General features: G+C 36.6%; 1 protein-coding gene and 1 long non-coding RNA gene across 2 annotated transcripts; one reads left to right on the top strand and one right to left on the bottom strand.

The window, feature by feature from the left end:
• Positions 1-718: 718 nt before the first annotated feature.
• LOC147504046 (beta-glucosidase 46-like) lies at positions 719-10,799 on the bottom strand. The gene is made up of 12 exons (XM_086557141.1): positions 10,126-10,799; positions 9,906-9,972; positions 9,743-9,801; positions 8,722-8,797; positions 8,547-8,621; positions 2,997-3,084; positions 2,532-2,784; positions 1,895-2,010; positions 1,498-1,753; positions 1,314-1,416; positions 1,107-1,215; positions 719-1,011 (listed from the first exon to the last, which is right to left on the bottom strand). Exons 1-12 carry the CDS (start codon positions 10,288-10,290, stop codon positions 792-794), a joined length of 1,587 nt encoding a protein of 528 aa, XP_086413267.1. The 5' UTR covers positions 10,291-10,799; the 3' UTR covers positions 719-791.
• Positions 10,800-11,372: 573 nt separating this feature from the next.
• On the top strand, positions 11,373-16,346 carry LOC147504047 (uncharacterized). Its single transcript, XR_015220334.1, has 3 exons — positions 11,373-11,547; positions 12,000-12,082; positions 16,312-16,346. It is a non-coding gene; the product is annotated as an uncharacterized LOC147504047 (long non-coding RNA).
• Positions 16,347-18,266: the final 1,920 nt, after the last annotated feature.

Below are 18,266 nucleotides of genomic sequence, written 5' to 3' on the forward strand. Positions count from 1 at the left end.
TGTTAGTTTGTTCAATTTTGAATTTTGAATTTTGAAAAAAATATTTAGTAAACAATTTGTAGTTTCCACCGGGCACGTTAATGGAGTTGGAGCATATAATGAGGAAGAAAGAGATAAATAGGGGGGAGGCAACTCACGTGATGCTGAAATATCAGGTCATCTGTTTTTTAAATTTGATTTAACCGATATTCCAGTTGATATTTTTTGAGTTGGTGTGTCGAAATGTTGGATGGATGTCACCTCCATGGTTTAAACAACTGCCACATAGGCAAATTAGAATGGGAGGAATTTTTAATGGTCCATGTAAGCTGGACATCCAATTAATTGGACGGAATGCCTAAATTGAAACTTTGTGAAAGTACAATATTTATTTGAATAAAAAAAAAATACATTGACTGCTTTGAACCCAAGTGCAAAGTTCAACGTATTTTTTTGTCATTTTCCCCAACGTTACCATATCTCAATTCAATATCTCAGCGCTAAGGATCATATCAGTATCTTTACTAAAGCTTACTTTATCAACTGCAATAAGGTTCAAGTTAGTCTACCAGATCTTCAAGTTACTCTCTCGCAAGATTTCAGTTTAACCCTCTCCCTTCAGCTTGATTCTCAGTCAACAAAGTCAATAGAAGCTTCTGAAGATCCAGCTCAGCGCGCAAAGTACACATCAGCATATTTAGTAACAACTGAATATGATTGTAAGAACTCAATTAAGTCATTTTGTAATAAAGTTTTCCTTCTTCACAAAATTCAAAACGAACAATACAAGTCAATAAGTTTATGTACAATGCCTAATAGGTAAGACGATTCTCGTTATTCTCCAAAATTATCGTTTTAGTTTTCTTATGCTTCGAGACGAATTGTTTGTACCAAGTAGCTGATAACTTTGGAGTTCTCTTCAGCGTTGGATAGTCCACATGGTATAAACCAAATCTCTTCGTGTACCCAAAAATCCATTCGAAGTTGTCAAGCAAAGACCAAGAGAAGTATCCCCTCACGTCTGCACCTTTCCTGTGCAAACCAATACATTACAAGGTATTAGATTCCAAAAACAGCCACATCTGGAAACTCTCTACATTTGTTTGTCATATATGATTATATGATACCTGATTGCCGTTGCTAAAGCATCCAAGTAATTGTTCATATAGTTTATTCTGTCCACATCATGTAAGAAATCTTCGACGCTAGCATTGAGGATGTTTTCTTCACCATATCCTATAACACTCAGTAAAATCAGATGACAACAGTATAAACTATAAAGTAAGTTATGATAACAACTTGGTAACAGAAAGATCTATCTAGTATTCTCTCACCATTTTCTGCAATAAACATAGGTATATTGTTGTATCTCTCCTTCATATATGTAATTGTCTTCTCCATTCCTTGTGGATAAACGTAGTAGTACTTCATGGGGGTCTGTACGATTAAGAAGCTCCAACAGTTAGTGACTATACAAGGAGTATATGTACGTGGAGGTACATGAGTAACATTACATACAGTTTCTCCAATTGAAACACCATTCCTCTCCCCCGTTTGTAGAGCGAAACCTTCTGTCCTAGAAGTCCCCATTCCAACTCCACATGTAGAGTAAAGACAATCTTTCACATAGAGGCTAGTATAATGGTTGACACCAATGAAATCCAAACTCCCCTGCAGCTTTGTCAGGTCGTTATTTTCAAACTTAGGCAAACTGGATCCTAGAATCTTTTGCATCTCCATAGGATACTGTCCAAATATAAGGGGGTCCAAGAACCTGCCATAAAGAAGTATTTACAGACTTCGTAAATCTCTGCTTCATGTAACGCTTTGTAATGCATTTATACATATATGTGAATATATGATCAGAAAAAGATCGAGAGAGTAAACGGCGATGCTCACGAGTGCTTAAAATTACCAGTTTACAAGGAACGATCGAGCTCTTCTGGCTGCTAATATGTCCTTGGTCGAATTGCTTATGGGTTCAAACCATATAGCATTTATCACAATCCCAACGCTACCTCTTTGTTCTTCCTGTACATTTGATGAGATGTATATATGAGGCAAATGGCAGGTTCCTTCAATAAAGGGAAAAATGTTCAACGCAATATGCTTTGATGTTAAACATGATGGAGTGAATTGTTTATTGAATGAATACACAGCTAAGTTGCAAGCCAAAGTAATGAATTCAATCCATTATACTCTACAGTTTTCTTCAGAACTTAGTAGCTTCTAAGGAAACAATGTTAGATTCTTTTTCGCCTCTAAGCTCCCATTTACTCTGTTTCTGCACCCTCTACTTTAAAGCATACATCAACATCTTGTCTTGACCAATCAATTTCATCAGAATATTCTGTTGTTTTCAGATTTTCATTCTGTTTTCAACTGAGTACATTTCCTTTTCCTTGTTAATATAAACTGTCCCTCTGGAGGGTTCTATTTGTTGCCTACTACTACTACTACCTAACGTTACTAGTGCTACTACTGCTACACGGCCACAGCAAGGTGTCTAAAATAGTGAAGTTCCTTACTTACTGCTTGATCATTCCAAGTACCTGGTATTTGGTTCTATAAGTTTCAACTGCAGCTGCATGGGAGAGTATGATGTTATGTGCTGCAATGAATGGTTCGGTCTCTGAGTTCCCATATGTACAGTTTCCAAATGATCCTGAACAACGAGATGGTGGGTAAATTCCCGTACGATAACCATGCATGACTACAATGTTTGGCTCGTTAAAGGTGACCCAATACTTGACTCTATCTCCAAAGGCCTCAAAACAGACATCTGAGAAATATCGGAAATCTTCCCTGAAAAGTGAATATCTTTGACAGGTTAGTCTGCAAATAATAAATTTATCTTCCTTTTACTCTTGCATGAAAGCAACCTAAATTCATAACAAAGCATACTATTATTGTGATCTGTACATGCAGGTTTAAAGGTAGTGCACCATATATCAATTGGTTAAAAATTTAAAGCCGGCCATGTTCAGGTCTGGATCATATACTGGAACAACACTTACTGTATGCAAGGGTTCAACCAAGCTTGATATATATCTTCAAGTTCTTGAGGGAAATCATAATGAGATAAAGTCACAAAGGGTTGGATTCCTGCATACAATGAGGAGATACTTTATTAGTTTTTTTCTTTCTCACAATGCATCGATCGATGACTAGAAGTGTTTCTTGACTATGTAGAATGTCGTGAATGTCAGTACCTATGTTTCTCAGAATATATTGGCGAATATATTCCCGTACTCAACTTTAGATGTCCGCACTACTTGTCTATATTACTACTGTTTACTTTTTGGTAACCATCATAACCGGCTTACTTTATGTCAAGTAAACACAACCTATGTGTTGTGCCTATACTTATCTTACTAACAAGCAAACAAGAGTTCATGCATGGAGTCATGAAGGTATTGTTAGAAAAAATGATTTGCTCAAATCCATTTAAATATGAATGAGTAGTTTGTCTCCCAAGTTACCCCACTTAAGATGAAATGGGTTTTTCTTGAAACAGTACGTAATGTGAGAAAAACCTTTTCAAAATGATGCATTTGTTTGAAAAAAGCAGCATTATGCCGAAAAGGTGCGACCTTTCGAAATGTGCAACTGGTTTGAAACAACAGTATCATGCCGAAAAGGTGCAACCTTTCGAAATAGGCACCGGTTCAAAACAAATTCTTTATATGCCGAAATGGTGTGTGTCCTTTTCAAACATGTGACTTTTCAAAGAGTTGCTTATTTTTTTCCAAGAGTCACTGTGTTGTTTCGAAAAGGCACCACTCACCTATAAATAGTGGATGAATTTGGAGAGGAAAAGGACACAAGATCACACAGAGTTCTGATCTTTCTTTTCTCCCTCTGTTCTTAGTCAAATACTATGTTGTGTTCGCTGAGTCTATAGAATTGAAGTGCTAGCTTTCTATAGAAGGAAATCCGTTCTATCTTGGGAGATAGTTTCCCATCAACCTTCAAGCACCGTGAGGGGGAAAATCTGTCTTAAGGACATAGTGTATCTATACTAGGCTCGGATTTAATTAAGAAGTACAAGACACTTGCAAGACAAAATGTTTGTATAGTTTGGTAATTGGTAAAGTGTAAGTACAATTAAGTTGTATATTCCTAACAACTTAAGACAGATTCTGTTTTTCTTCTTCTTCTTTACCGAACAGAATTTGTTTCTGTTTTCTTTTCTTTTTTGGTTTAAGGAAATAACAAAGTGTAGTTATATTTGTAGTTATATTTCAGAATATGGCAACACCACTAGTTACTCCTGTTGTTAATGTCCTCGTCTTTACACAACTCTGAATGAGGTGCTCTATGTGCCTGACATTCGCAAGAACTTGGTTTCTGGGTCGCTGCTGAGCAAGAATGGCTTTAAGTTAGTCTTTGTTTCTGATAAATTTGTACTAACTAAGAATGATGTATTCGTGGGAAAGGGTTATCTTCAGGATGGGCTCTTTAGGATGTCTTGTTTTACTATTATTACCAAAAAGCCAATAAAGTTGAATCTTCTGTTTTACTTGATTGAAGTCTTCACATGTATGGCATGGTAGATTAGGACATGTTAATTATGATACTGCGTAGATTAATTAATTTGGACTATATACCAAAATTAAAAATAGAACCACACCATAAATGTGAAACTTGTGTAGAATCCAAGTTGACCAGATCATCCTTTCATTCCATTGAAAGAAGTACTGAACCTCTAGACTTAATACACACAGATATATGTGATCTTAAGTACGTGCAGACTTTTATTGACGATAGCACTAGATATAGTTATGTTTACTTGTTGAGAAGTAAAGATGAGGCAATTGAAGTGTTCAAACACTATAAAAATGAAGTTGAAAATTAACTAAGCAAAAAGATTAAGGCTATAAGGAGTGATAGAGGAGGTGAATATGAATCACCTTTTGAAGGTTTCTGTTCTGAACATGGAATCATTCATCAAACTACGGCTCCTTATTCACCTCAATCAAACGGTATTTGGAACATAAAACCGAACTCTAAAAGAGATGATGAACGCTATGTTGTTAAGTTCGGTTTACCCCAAAATTTTGTGGGGAAGCTTTGCTTTACGCCAATTACATTCTCAACAAGATTCCTAACAAGAAGACGCTTAAAACACCATACGAATTGTGGAAAGGTCATCAGACTTCCTACAAATTCTTAAAAGTGTGGGGGTGTCTTGCTAAAGTGGAAGTCCCTAAACCTAAGAAGGTGAAGATAGGACCCAAGACTATTGATTGTGTATTCATTGGATATGCAAACAATAGTAGTGCATATCATTTTCTGGTTCATAAATCAAAGATTCAAGATATACATGTTAATACAATTATAGAGTCAAGGAATGCTTCATTCTTTGAAAAGACGTTTCCGTATAACATGTGTATAGAGTCAAGTTCAACAAAGAGAACTTTAGATGCTACAACTAGTAACCATCCTACACAAAGCTTAAATTGAGGAGGAACCTAGACGAAGCAAAAGGTCAAGGACGCCAACGTCTTTTGGACCTGATTTTCTAACATACTTGTTGGAAAATAATCCTCAAACGCTCAAGGAGGCAATGTCATCTCCGAAGCTACTTATTGGAAAGAAGCAATAAATAGCGAGATTGAATCCATAATGCAAAATCATACATGGGAATTGGTAGATTTACCACCGTGATTCCAAGACTTTGGGATATAAGTGGATATTCACAAAGAAATTTAAGACCGATGGATCAATCGACAAGTATAAAGCTAGACTTGTGGTCAAAGGCTTTGCAAAAGGAAGGATTGGATTATTTTGACACTTACTCCCGGTTATAAGAATAACTTTCATAAGGATGCTAATAGCAATAGCATCAATACATGGATTTGAGATACATCAAATGGATGTAAAGACGGCATTCTTGAATGGTGCGAAGTTAGATGAAGAAATATACATGGAACAACCCGGCGGTTTATTGCTCCCGACAAGAAAGGAAAGTTTGCAAGCTTGTTAAATCTTTATATGGATTAAAGCAAGCACCTAAACAATGGCATGAGAAATTTGACAATGCAATGTTGTCAAACGGTTTCAAAATAAACGAGTGTGACAAGTGTGTCTATGTCAAAAGCACTCAAAAGGGAAGTGTCATTGTTTGTCTCTATGTAGACGATATGCTAATTTTGGGTAGTAATATGGATGTCATAAAATCTACCAAACAAATGTTGTCTAGTAAGTTTGACATGAAAGATTTTAGTGTGTATTTGATGTTATTCTAGGAATTAAGATCTCTAGGATAGAGGATGGACTTGTTCTATCACAATCTCATTACATTGAGACGATTCTTGACAAGTTCAAGAAATATAACATCACACAAAAAAGGTCACCAGTTGACGTAAATCTTCATTTAGCCAAAAATACCGGAGATAGCATATCTCAACTAGAATACTCGTGATACTTGGTAGTTTAATGTATGTCATGAATCAGTATAAAGCCCGACATAGCATACTCGTGAGGAGCAAGCTAAGTCGATATAATGAGTAATCCCGGCGGCGATCATTGGGTGACATATTGAGAGTTTTAGGATACTTAAAGTATACTCAGAATTTTGGTTTGCACTATACAAGATATCCGGCCGTTCGTATGGTATCGCGATGCTAGTGGATATCGACACTAAAGACTCAAAGTCCACAAGTGGATATGTCTTTACACTTGGAGGTGCAAATTGTTTTGGAAATCCTCAAAACAAACGCGTGCATAACGAGGTCCACTATGGAATCAGAATTCATAGCATTAGACAAGGCCGAGAAGAAGCGAGTGGCTTCAAATTTCTTAGAGGATATTCCAAACTGGGCTAAACCTATGCCAACGGCGGTGTGTATATACATCGTGATGCCTAATCTGCTATTGGTAGAGTTAACGCAGTAGCATGTATAACGGGAAGTCTCGACATATACGCCGGTAGACATAATACCGATTAGACAATTGTTTCAAATGGAGTTATCTCAATCGACTATGTAAGGTCAAAAGATAACATTGCGGATCCGCTTTACAAAAGGTTTAACAAGAGAGCAAGTAGAAAGATTATCAAGGGAATGGGCTTAAAGCTTTTGAGATAATCAACCAAGAGTCATCATAATGGAAAAACCAACCTAGTTGACTGGAGATCCCAAGATCTAGGTTCAATGGGCCAACTGAATTATATTTGTGACTCAGTTAGCACTGGAGAGTAATATTATACTCTAACACATTCCTATATAAGACAGTGCATATCTGCCGCGAGAACTAGGATAAGTCAAGCTTTTAATGATTTACTATATCTTGGAAAGTTATGTTATCCAAGTGGAGTATTGCAGGATACTCTTTATAGAAATCACCTATGTTAGTGCAAAGTGGGGCCGCTTCTATGAGAATTTTAAAGACAAATGTCTCAAAAGCACTATCTGAAACCAAGAAATGTTCAAGGCCAAAATGAACACAAACGTGAGAACCAACAAGATTCGAGGCGTGATCGCGTGAAGATGATTGTCTAGGTTTATACAAACGGCTGACAGTTCAAGGACATTAATTGAAGTCTACTGATCGTCCAATTAAATCCGATCGTCTTTCACTAAGGCAAGTTTAAGGCCTCCCATGCTACTTGACTCGACGGTATCTTTTCATTTGTAAAAGAACGTAAACCGATGTTTATGATAGAAGAAGCCAAATTTTCATTCATGTGGGGATTGTTAGAAAAAATGATTTGCTCAAATCCATTTAAATATGAATGAGTAGTTTGTCTCCCAAGTTACCCCACTTAAGATGAAATGGGTTTTTCTTGAAACAATGCGTAATGTGAGAAAAACCTTTTCAAAATGATGCATTTGTTTGAAGCGATTGCATTATGCCGAAAAGGTGCGACCTTCGAAATGTGCACCTTGGGTTTGAAACAAGTGTATCATGCCGAAAAGGTGCAACCTTTCGAAATAGGCACCGGTTCAAACGATGCTTATATATGCGAAATGGTGTGTCCTTTTCAAACATGTGACTTTTCAAAGAGTTGCTTACTTTTTCCCAAGAGAGTTTGTGTTGTTTGAAAAGGCACCACTCACCTATAAATAGTGGATGAATTTGGAGAGGAAAAGGACACGAGATCACCACGAGTTTCGATCTTTCTCTTCTCCCTCCGTTCTTAGTCAAATACTATGTTGTGGTTCACGAGTCTATAGAATTGAAGTGCTAGCTTTCTATAGAAGGAAATCCGTTCTATCTTGGGAGATAGTTTCCCATCAACCTTCAAGCACCGTGAGGGGGAAAATCTGTCTTAAGGACATAGTGTATCTACACTAGGCTCGGATTTAATTAAGAAGTACAAGACACTTACAAGACAAAAGGTTTGTATAGTTTTGTAATTGGTAAAGAGTAAGTACAATTAAGTTGTATATTCCTAACAGGTATCTGATATCATATACATATATCAGGACCAAAATACAACAATTTGTAGCTACTCTTTGTGCGTTTTTGTGAGCGTGGTGTGTGTGTGTGAGCGTTCACAAGAATGCACGGCGAGTAAACATTTTTCTGAAAATTATTAAGACGCAATACGGAAGACACACCTTTTCGTAGTAGAGCATCGATAAGATTGTTGTAGTGTTGGATACCGGCTGGATTTACACCTCCAAATTTCCCTCCTGTTTGTAAGTGTCAAAAGTTTAATCAGAATGAGGGGATTAATCTAATAAGCTGTCCTGTGTAGCAATTATACTAAATCACAAGATCATTTCTACTGACTTGGTAGGATTCTAGCCCAGGAGATCGAGAAGCGATAGCTGTTGACTCCAACAGAATGCATTAGTTCTATATCGTCCTGTTTTGCAATAATCAAATTCAGTTGATATAACAACAATTCATTAGTTGCAAACCCTGTTTTAGATATAACAATCTAGTTTATTCTGATGTCCATGTAACGGAAAAAAAGTCTTTTGAAATTTGATCTATCACAACTAGTTTGAAGCAACTTGAGATAATTCGCAATGAGATACAGAAGCACATATTAAAACCATGATTTAGATTAACAGAAACCTAATACGTGAGCTAATAATTAGACATTCTGTTCCAACAAGATGAAATGAAACATTAATTTTGTATGCCAAAAACTGCCTGAAATCCAATAACTGAAAGTCTGTGCCTAATCTATGCCCACCGAGTCAAATATACTGGCCTCACTCCATTAATTTTGATAGTGATGGAGGCAAAGCTGAACTTCTTGTTTTGGCAACTCAACCAAGCCCACTGCTGCAATTAAGGGTGGAATTCGAGCTAAACAAACCGAGCTTTTCTTAAGCTCAGCTCGTTAATTACACGAGCTTTAAATTGAGCTCAAGCTCGGCTCATATAGTTAAACGAGCGAGTTCGAGTCGAGCTCAAGTGGCTCAGTTATTTTACACTACAAATATGTTATTTGAGCTAAACGAGCCGAGCTTCATCAAACTCATTTGTTACATGAGTTTTAATTTGATCTCGAGCTCGGCTCACATAGTTAAACGAGAGAGCTAAATTAGCCTAGCCCGAGCCGCTTAGCCCTCGAATTCCACACTTAGCTGCAATTGCATTTTTAATACGCTACTCATGTTTTTCTTAAGAAAATGGCTATCTACATTTTTCCTATCCCATATGCTTAAGTGCTTAACCAACTAATACCCTTGGGCCTTGGGCCTTGGGTCAGGTTCAGTTTCCTATCCCATATGCTGATATGCTTAAGGGAGGAAGAAAAAAATATATGACGGTACCAAACAAACACAGATGACGTTACCAGATACTGATGATATTGATCAACTGCAACATCTCCATTATTCCCGTCCATGATAGTGCCTGCAGCGACATCAACATATCACCCAGGCCATATAAGAACCCATTATTTAACTAAACAATCATCCCCCCTATTTCTGTTTTGAAATTAAGGTCACCCTACTCACCTGGTTGATGAGTGAACACATCCCAATTGCTTACACCTTTTCCATCACTCAAAAATGCTCCTTCAAACTGATCATAACAATTAAGTTAAAAGTATTATGCATCATAGACGGCATTGAGTTATTAATTACCTGATTTTTGTTCTCTACGGTAGAAAGTAATTTTATTGACTTCAGATGAAAAGATGGGATCATCAAATGGAGATGAAGCTATGGTACACACCTGATAAGAAGAGGATGCAGTTCCAAAGAGGAAGTTGCTGGGAAATGGAGAAGAATGATCTGGGTTCACTCTTTCATTTATGAGAGGATCATCACTTGATATCAATCGCGGGGAAGAGAGAAGCTCTACGTAAACTATAACAAAAAAATATATAGCTAACTTCATGATGATGGAGTTAGTTGGTTGCTATATTACTTGTTGTACAGAACAGGGATATCAAGATGGTGGTGCGAAATAAAATGGAGGATCTACTAATATTAGAGTCGGATAGTTCACGTCTCATACACTGATACACACTTCACATTTAATCACCTTGGTAATGAATCAGTCATAGTTTTTAACAGTTACTAGCTAGCTAGACTTGATATGGTGGATGACTTTGGCCCGAAGGTTAACATCACTAACACCGAAAGTGGTATGTGACGAACAGATCAGTCATCACATATACCCTGATGATCCATGTCCCCTTACCTTGAAGATACCAATTATGATTTTGAAAAATATGGTACATTCAGTGGCTTAAAAGCATCAACAATCAAAATTTTGGTACTAGCCTATGAAACATAACAGAGTTTGTGCATGTAGATGCGTCATGAATCTTAGTACTTATCAAAATTGACGATTTTATTTGTGGATAGATTGGCCATTTAGATCATCATTAAAATATTTGACGTACATGTACATCCAATCAACTGCCCTTTTGAGAGATGTATGCAAAAGACGATCATGACCGTGACCTTGACGATTGGTGTTTAATGTCTATATTCATGATATTTACACTTTAGTAACAGTTAACACTACTAACACCCACAATAACCAAAATAAGAGTTCTTTCAAAATCTGTGTAGGTCCACCGCTTAAGCCTAATTGCCTAAAGCATGGGGTATATTTTCAGTAAATGACCAAATGAATGTTCTCAAGCATGCATACACGTGAAGCCCGTGGAGGAAAATACATGTAAGAAAAGTGAGGAGACGTCTAAACTCTAAACAGTAAATACTCCTTCACCAACGTGCACCCTTTAGCCAAATACAATCGCTACTTTAACCATAGTCCATAGCACACAAAACTTGAAATTTCTAAAATTTCAGTGAGCTCTGAATATTTTTCTGACATTTCATAATCTATCTATCTATCTAATAAAACACAATGGTGTGGGGGCCTCCATCTAATTTAATAGAATATTATCTTTTCTAAGTTGTGATACTCAAGACTTTCAAATTCATCCCAGGTAGTGTCTTTGCATTTCTAAGCTAATAGCAGTTCTATGATATCTCTTCTTCTCTAATTTAGGGTAAAAAAAAGAAATAATCATTTCCTTCCAATATCTGCCCTAACCGCCGCCATCACTCCCACCCATTTTCTCATCTTGTCGAGAACCCGCGGTATACGCCTCAGTTTCGAGAACTCGCGACTGAACAGGTATCCACGCCTCACTGTGCTTTTCTTTCCACAACAACCACAACCCCTGGTGAGTAGCGAAGACCTTACTTGCAGATGTTTAGATCTGAGATCTGGAGCATTTAGATAAAACCACATTGATGTTCTGTGATCTTTAGCACTACTTTGCTTCAAAAGAAATGCTAAAACATCTTCCCATTTTCGCCATGTACCCCTTTTTCCTCAAGACGATTTTTTTCCAATTAGAGGCTGCTTCTACAAATTCGCTCTCTACATATATGTGTGTGAATGATTCTTTTCAAAATATGGAGTTGACAAATTCGTGATAAATTTTGGAAGTGTGATTGCTAAATTTTCTTGACAACTTTCTAACTAAATGTTTGGCTGTTTGCAACCTAATCGACATCCATTTACCCTTTATTCTGGCAAAAGATGCACAATTGGTGATATATTAGGTGTACTCTTGTTTGTAGGGGGCTGTGGAAGTCTCTATGTTGAGTCCTGGAATTGTCTATGAGCCATATGCGCCCCGTGAACCAATTTCGTTTCTGCAAAGGTTGGTTACTTTCTGAAATTTTATTTTAACTGATTACTGTCGTTAACTCTATCTCTATTTGTGTGTGTGAATGTGCGATTGTGCGTGCATGTGTGTTAGTTTTAATCAGTACTATTTAGCATTTGAACAATGAATTTGATTAGGAGGATCATGTCTCTATATCAAGCTGTTTGGACGTGGTTATCAGTGATTTAATCTGTTTTTTTCAAGCTGTTTTTTTCCCACTTCCATATCAAGCTGTTTGGAAACACATGTGATGATTGATCTAGAAATGTTATGATGTACATCAGTGGAAGACCAATTATGACTTAAAAACTGCAAAAAATGTGTGTATGTTCACGTCAACACTGGTTTATTTGTTCATGAAAGTTTCAAACTTACAAAGAAAAACCGCGTTGAATATGAAGAGGAGATGCTGAAATCTAAGTCTTACGTTAGATTATAATATGAAGGTTTTCATTGACATTAGTATGGATTAACTTTATTAATCAGATGCACGACTTGTTTTCTTTTTTATTTGCTTTTTTTTGCACCCCCAATTATTTTCCCAATTGTTGTTGATCGAACTCTCTTACTGATGTCAGAAAAAACACGCCTCAAATTATGTGGATCGAACCCCTAGATTGAATGATTGCTAATTTCTTGAAATTTATACCCTTGAATTTGAGGCGTTTGAAATCCGGAAATTTTTTTTTAGTAACTCTAAAAAAGATAATTTTTGTTTATCTATGAGAAGATATAGTAGTACAACAGACATACTGTAGCTTCTTACCGGATTGACAATCTAGACATTGTAGACATGAACCAGAGAACTCGATTGGCGTAAACAAGATTTGAGTACTTGGAGAAAAACTACTTGGAATCGTACCAGCCATTCTTGTGAAAGATAGATCAAGCTGTTCAATTCCAAATGGAAGTTGTAACAATGAAGATGATGAATTTAAAGTAAATGAGTTCGAGGATAGTTTAAGTACCGATAGTGAGTCAAGTGATGTAAATGGATGGAAAGTAATAGTACCAGCGAGATTGGAGTTGCTAAGATCAAGCTGTGTTACTCTTCCAAGATTACAAGAAACCCCATTCCAAGTGCAGGGGATCATTCTTTAGCTCCCATGTTGACAAAACTCCACTGGGATCTCTTTGAATCATCTTTTTAAACAGTATTAAAGCCTCCCCATCAGTTCTAGCACTTGGTTCAATAGCAACAACATCATAAGGAGATAGCAGCATGAAAAGAAGTGTTAGTATAACTGGAAAAACTGGCTGAAACAAAGCTTTCCCCATCAGAAAGACACAGCATGAAAGCTGAAACAACTTAACAAGGAGTGAAGTGTGAAGAGGTAGTGAGAAAGCATGGTATTATGAAAAGGAAAGAGAAGGGGGGGAAGCTTTTGAAAAAGAGGATGATGTTTTCTTGCTTTTGAATATAGTAAAGAAATATAAAGGAGGGAACGTGCGTAGGAATAAGAAAAGAGAGAAATGAGGATTAGACTTGGTGGAAGAGTACTCAAACGGTTTTCCAGTCAAGTAGCCAGAAACTATGAGAAGGCTACTATGAGAATTCTTGACTTCTAGACTTATTATGACAAAGATAGTATCAAATGATGGTGAGTCCATTTGGCATTTTGAGGAAATCAAAATGTGGATAAATCCCAACATTTGGAGACTTCATTAGAAATAGTGAGTTGTTAGTCGAAACACTTGGATCAGTTGCAACATGGCTTCTATAGTTGGATCAAGGAAGGTCATTGTCTATCAGAGAATCAGCCATCATAACAAAAAAAAACATATACAGAGTAAATGGGAGTGAATATAATCATTTCTTCCCTTACTTGATTAGCAAGGTCTGCTGAACTTACCTTTGCAATATTTCCATCACTTAGTGACAATCTAGGTAATCTACTAAATGGCTCCATCACTTGCCAATAAAGATAAATATTCCCCACTGAAAGGTTCACTGTTTTCTCCAATTAGCAGGGAAAATAATTTTTAAGATGGGATATATAAAGCACAAAGATATATATATCTTTGTTTACACACGCATTGCAGAAAATATACAGATACATCAAAAAATATTGGTGATAACCGTGATATATATCAGAAATCTTCTTATCTATCTATCTAATAAAACACAATGGTGTGGGGCCCATAGGGCCTCCATCCAGTGGTTACCATTGTCTTTTCTAAGTTGTGACATGGCAAAATAAGCCAATCCCAAAGAGTATGCTTCTTTACGTCCTAACACTCGGATCTATTGGATCTTTTCCTCATCTTCAAACAAAACATCAATACCCTATTCTTCTTGCCGCCGTCAAGAGTTGCTGTTTTCCAACTGCGTCTATTCTTGATGCATAACCGGCCGCCGTTTATAGGTTTCCGAAATGGCCTTTGTTCAACACTTTCACTCTTCTCTCTGCTTCAACAAAACTTTTGCGAGAAGGGAGAGTCTGCGTCTTTGCGGTCTACCTGTTTAAGCGAATCTAAAGGTTTGTCATATTCATACCCACTCAATGATTTTTGAAGCGAATCTAGGAGTTTGGTTGTATTATGAATTGTTCAAGTTGGTTGGTTCTTGGAGCCAAACAGCTGAAATTTCTGTTGCTTTTCGATGATTCTAACATTTTATTTGCTTAAGTGGTGGTCATCTGTTGCTTCTGTTATCAAGTGTGTTGAAGTTCAAAAGCAATGTTAGACACATTAATATCTTGATAGGCCGTTTTAATAGCTTATGTTATCAACGTTCGGACATTGGAGCCAAGGTGTTAATAGCTACATTATAGGCATTTATACCATTGATAGCCGTTTTAATGTTCAGACATTGATAGGCGTTTTAAAACAATGTTCCACACATTAATTAATAATAAGACACATTAATATTCGGGAAGATAGGTGTAGTATTTTGGCGGTATATATAACAAACAATCCAAGAATGTAATTAAATAACTTAATCCTATAACACTAAAACAAAGAATCCAAGAATGTTCAGACACATAAATAGGCCGTTTTAATAATAACACTAATAGGCCGTTTTCTAGAACACTAATAGGTGTAGTATTTTGACGGTATATATAACAGCAATTGTTCAATAAAAGTCTTTATCTTCCTGAATTTTACTCTGCAATTTGATTTTTTTGGTTTGGATCTTTCTGAATATTAAAATTCAGTTTCATATCCTATATCTTGTTGTTCTAAGTAGTCCACTTAGAATGAATGGTTAATTTAACCTCGATATCCAAGGTTTAGTGGAAAATATGTGGATCAATGGTATAAATGTGTCGTTTGGCACCCAGCAGCTATCCGAGATTGTTGAGTGGAAAAGATTTAGATCAACGATTGTTCGCAAGCATAATGACGCTTAACCGAGATTGTTGAGTGGAGCAGATTTAGATCATAATTTAGGGATGTTAAGCCTCGATCGATCAATCCAAAGTTAAAGCCTCTCACTCCAACCCGGAAGGACGGTTTTGAGACTTCGAGACGATAAAAAGAAGGATATTTGAGACTTCGAGAGACGATAAAAGGCCCCCGGCAGTTTGAGACTTCGAGAGCGGTGTGTTGAAGCTATTAGATAGATATTTGGAAAGGCGGGCTACATTTGTGATGGATATTCAAGAAATGAAGATCGTGTTAAGTCGCAAGTAAACCGCAATTAATTAGTTGGTCGGGACGTATAGAATTGATAAGAAAATATACTAAGGGATATTGGGTACTAGGTACTACAACATAAACTTCCTCTGTCATTGTTTCACAAAATAAATAAGAGAGAATATGGATAGTCGCAAGAAGGATCATCGTTTGTCATGCTCGAGGTTCACAATTCCATCTTGTAAATTACTTCAAGAGAAGTGGGAGTTCACCCAAATGAATTAAGTGCCAAGTCTTACCTCCCTTTTAGTTAAAATTAAAGCATGTAACTAAATCGTCGATTTTTTTTCTCATTTGTTTTTGTTTTTTTAAAATTTGGTGGTTTACTACCGCCTTTTTTAATCCCTTTTGTTTATTTATCGCCACCTAATTTTTATCCGTGTTTACATGCTAAACCCTACTACTACCTTTACATGCTAAATAATCATCGCTTTCGTGGTTTACTACCGTCACCTACCCCCTCTACTTTTTAAATCCCTTTTGTTTTATTTATTGCCACCTAATTTTTATCCGTGTTTTACGCCTAAGTACTACTACCTTTACATGCAAAATAATCACTACCGCTTTGTCTTTTTTTTTTTTAGGCACCCTTTTTCATTGTAGATTCGACTTTCAATGGTATGTTATCCCCACCTATATCTTTTATGTTTGTTTCTCAGAGGTTTTATTGAGTATCTATTTCTATTTGTTTCTACAGGATCCCATAGATAAAGGGCAAACGCCCAATAGACCTTTATAAGGATCCTTCAACAAGAAAAACAATATTTATGTTCCAGTTCAAGATGGACTCTACCTTGACCACCTACTCCTCAACGACACTGCCGCCTCGTGTATTGATAACTTCTATTAACATACTTTGAGTTACCCCTCTTATTGGTTTTACATCACATTTTTGAACTCTCTTTCAAATATTTATAGCTTCCTACGACCAATTCTTGACAAATGAAAATGCCCTATGGACTCTTTTTAAGGAACCTTCAAACCAAAACAAACATGTCTTTGTTCCCCCCAAGATAGGCTCAATCTTCAACCGCCTCTTGGCTTCCGTGTATTTCTCTCTTGCATTGCCTTATTTATTCTTTTGTTTTATAAATGTCCTCTATCTAATCTCCCGCCATCCGGTTAAAAAAATGTAATGGCGATGTATCGTGGTCTATAAGGTGTTTCACCGCCATTTTAATATACCGACTTTATGAATCTCATTTCCTACTTGCGAATTATTTTTCTACATGTTGCTTATGTATATTGCATTGTCTTATTTTTTCTTTTGCTTTATAAATGTGTAGCCATCGGATAGTGTTCCTCTATCTCATCTCCGCCATCCGATTCTCATGTAAGATGAGCTTTAATTAAAATGTAATACTATAATTGCTTCATGCATTATCCAAAAGGTGTTTTTGTACACTATAATCGTAGTAAATTCACCGCCATTTAATGCTAGCTTATATGTATAAATGTATAATATTTACCCACTAACCGTGTTGCATGTGGTCATCCATCTATTCATTTACAATTTGCTTTTATTTTTGGGTCTTCGATCACTTATTATCCTTGACTACTTTATTCATATCTTTACATTTCACGCGTTTTCTAATTTTAATACTAACGCCATATTTGCTATTATCTATGCATTCATATCTTTACTATTCGCTTGATTATACTTATAATTAGGTGCAGATAACAAATAGAATGCTAGGGACAAATGCTTTCGAAGGGAAAGAGAAAGGAGCACTAAACTAATTGGCAACTGTCATGTCATTGACCACCAGGTGATGGGTTCAACATTGAATGGCTCTCTTTCACTTCCACAAACTCCACTTCAAGCCGACAAGCATCAAGCACTTCTCCCCGCCATCCGGTTCTCATGTAAGAAAAGCTTTAATTAAAATAATACTATAATTGCTCATGCATTGTCAAAAGGTGTTTTTGTACACTATAATTGTAGTAAATTCATCGCTATTTAATAACTTCCATTTAATGCCCGCTTATATGTATAATATTTACCCACCAACCGTGTTGCATGTGGTCATCCATCTTTACATTTCACGTTTTCTAATTTTAATACTAACTACCATCTTTGCTATCATCCATGCATTCCTCTTTTCTCCCAATCTATTCGGTTGATTATACTTATAATTAGGTGCGGATAACAAATAGAATACTAGGACAACGTGCTCGGGCGGAAAGAGAAAGGAGCACTAACCTAATTGGCAAAAGACAAACTTCACCATCCAAAGTGCACAAGTAGTCACCCGTCATGTCATTGACCACCAACCGATGAGTTCAACATTGAATGACTCTCATTCACTTCCACAAACTCCACTTCAAGCCGATAAGCATCAAACACATAATAGTCCGAGTTACACCTCATGCAACACCATACCGACGTCTTTCTTCTTCTTGAGTCTCTTCGAAATCTCTATCATTCCTTAATCCTCGTAGTGCTATTTACGCCCCAAGAACGTGTCACATCAAGTGCCCATGCCGATTCATCGGATCAAAACAACACGTGAGTACTTCACTTAGCGATTTTCTTTAA

Source organism: Coptis chinensis, chromosome 4, assembly GCF_015680905.1.
Source record: "Coptis chinensis isolate HL-2020 chromosome 4, ASM1568090v1, whole genome shotgun sequence".
NCBI classification, from domain to species: domain Eukaryota; kingdom Viridiplantae; phylum Streptophyta; class Magnoliopsida; order Ranunculales; family Ranunculaceae; genus Coptis; species Coptis chinensis.

Coding starts and splice junctions, on each gene's coding strand:
- LOC147504046 (XM_086557141.1), bottom strand. CDS start 10,290: ATGAAGTTAGCTATATATTTTTTTGTTATAGTTTACGTAGAGCTTCTC. Junction 8,798..9,742: donor ATCAATATCATCAGTATCTG/GTAACGTCATCT, acceptor ATTGCAAAACAG/GACGATATAGAACTAATGCA. Junction 1,012..1,106: donor GCTTTAGCAACGGCAATCAG/GTATCATATAAT, acceptor TGGTTTGCACAG/GAAAGGTGCAGACGTGAGGG.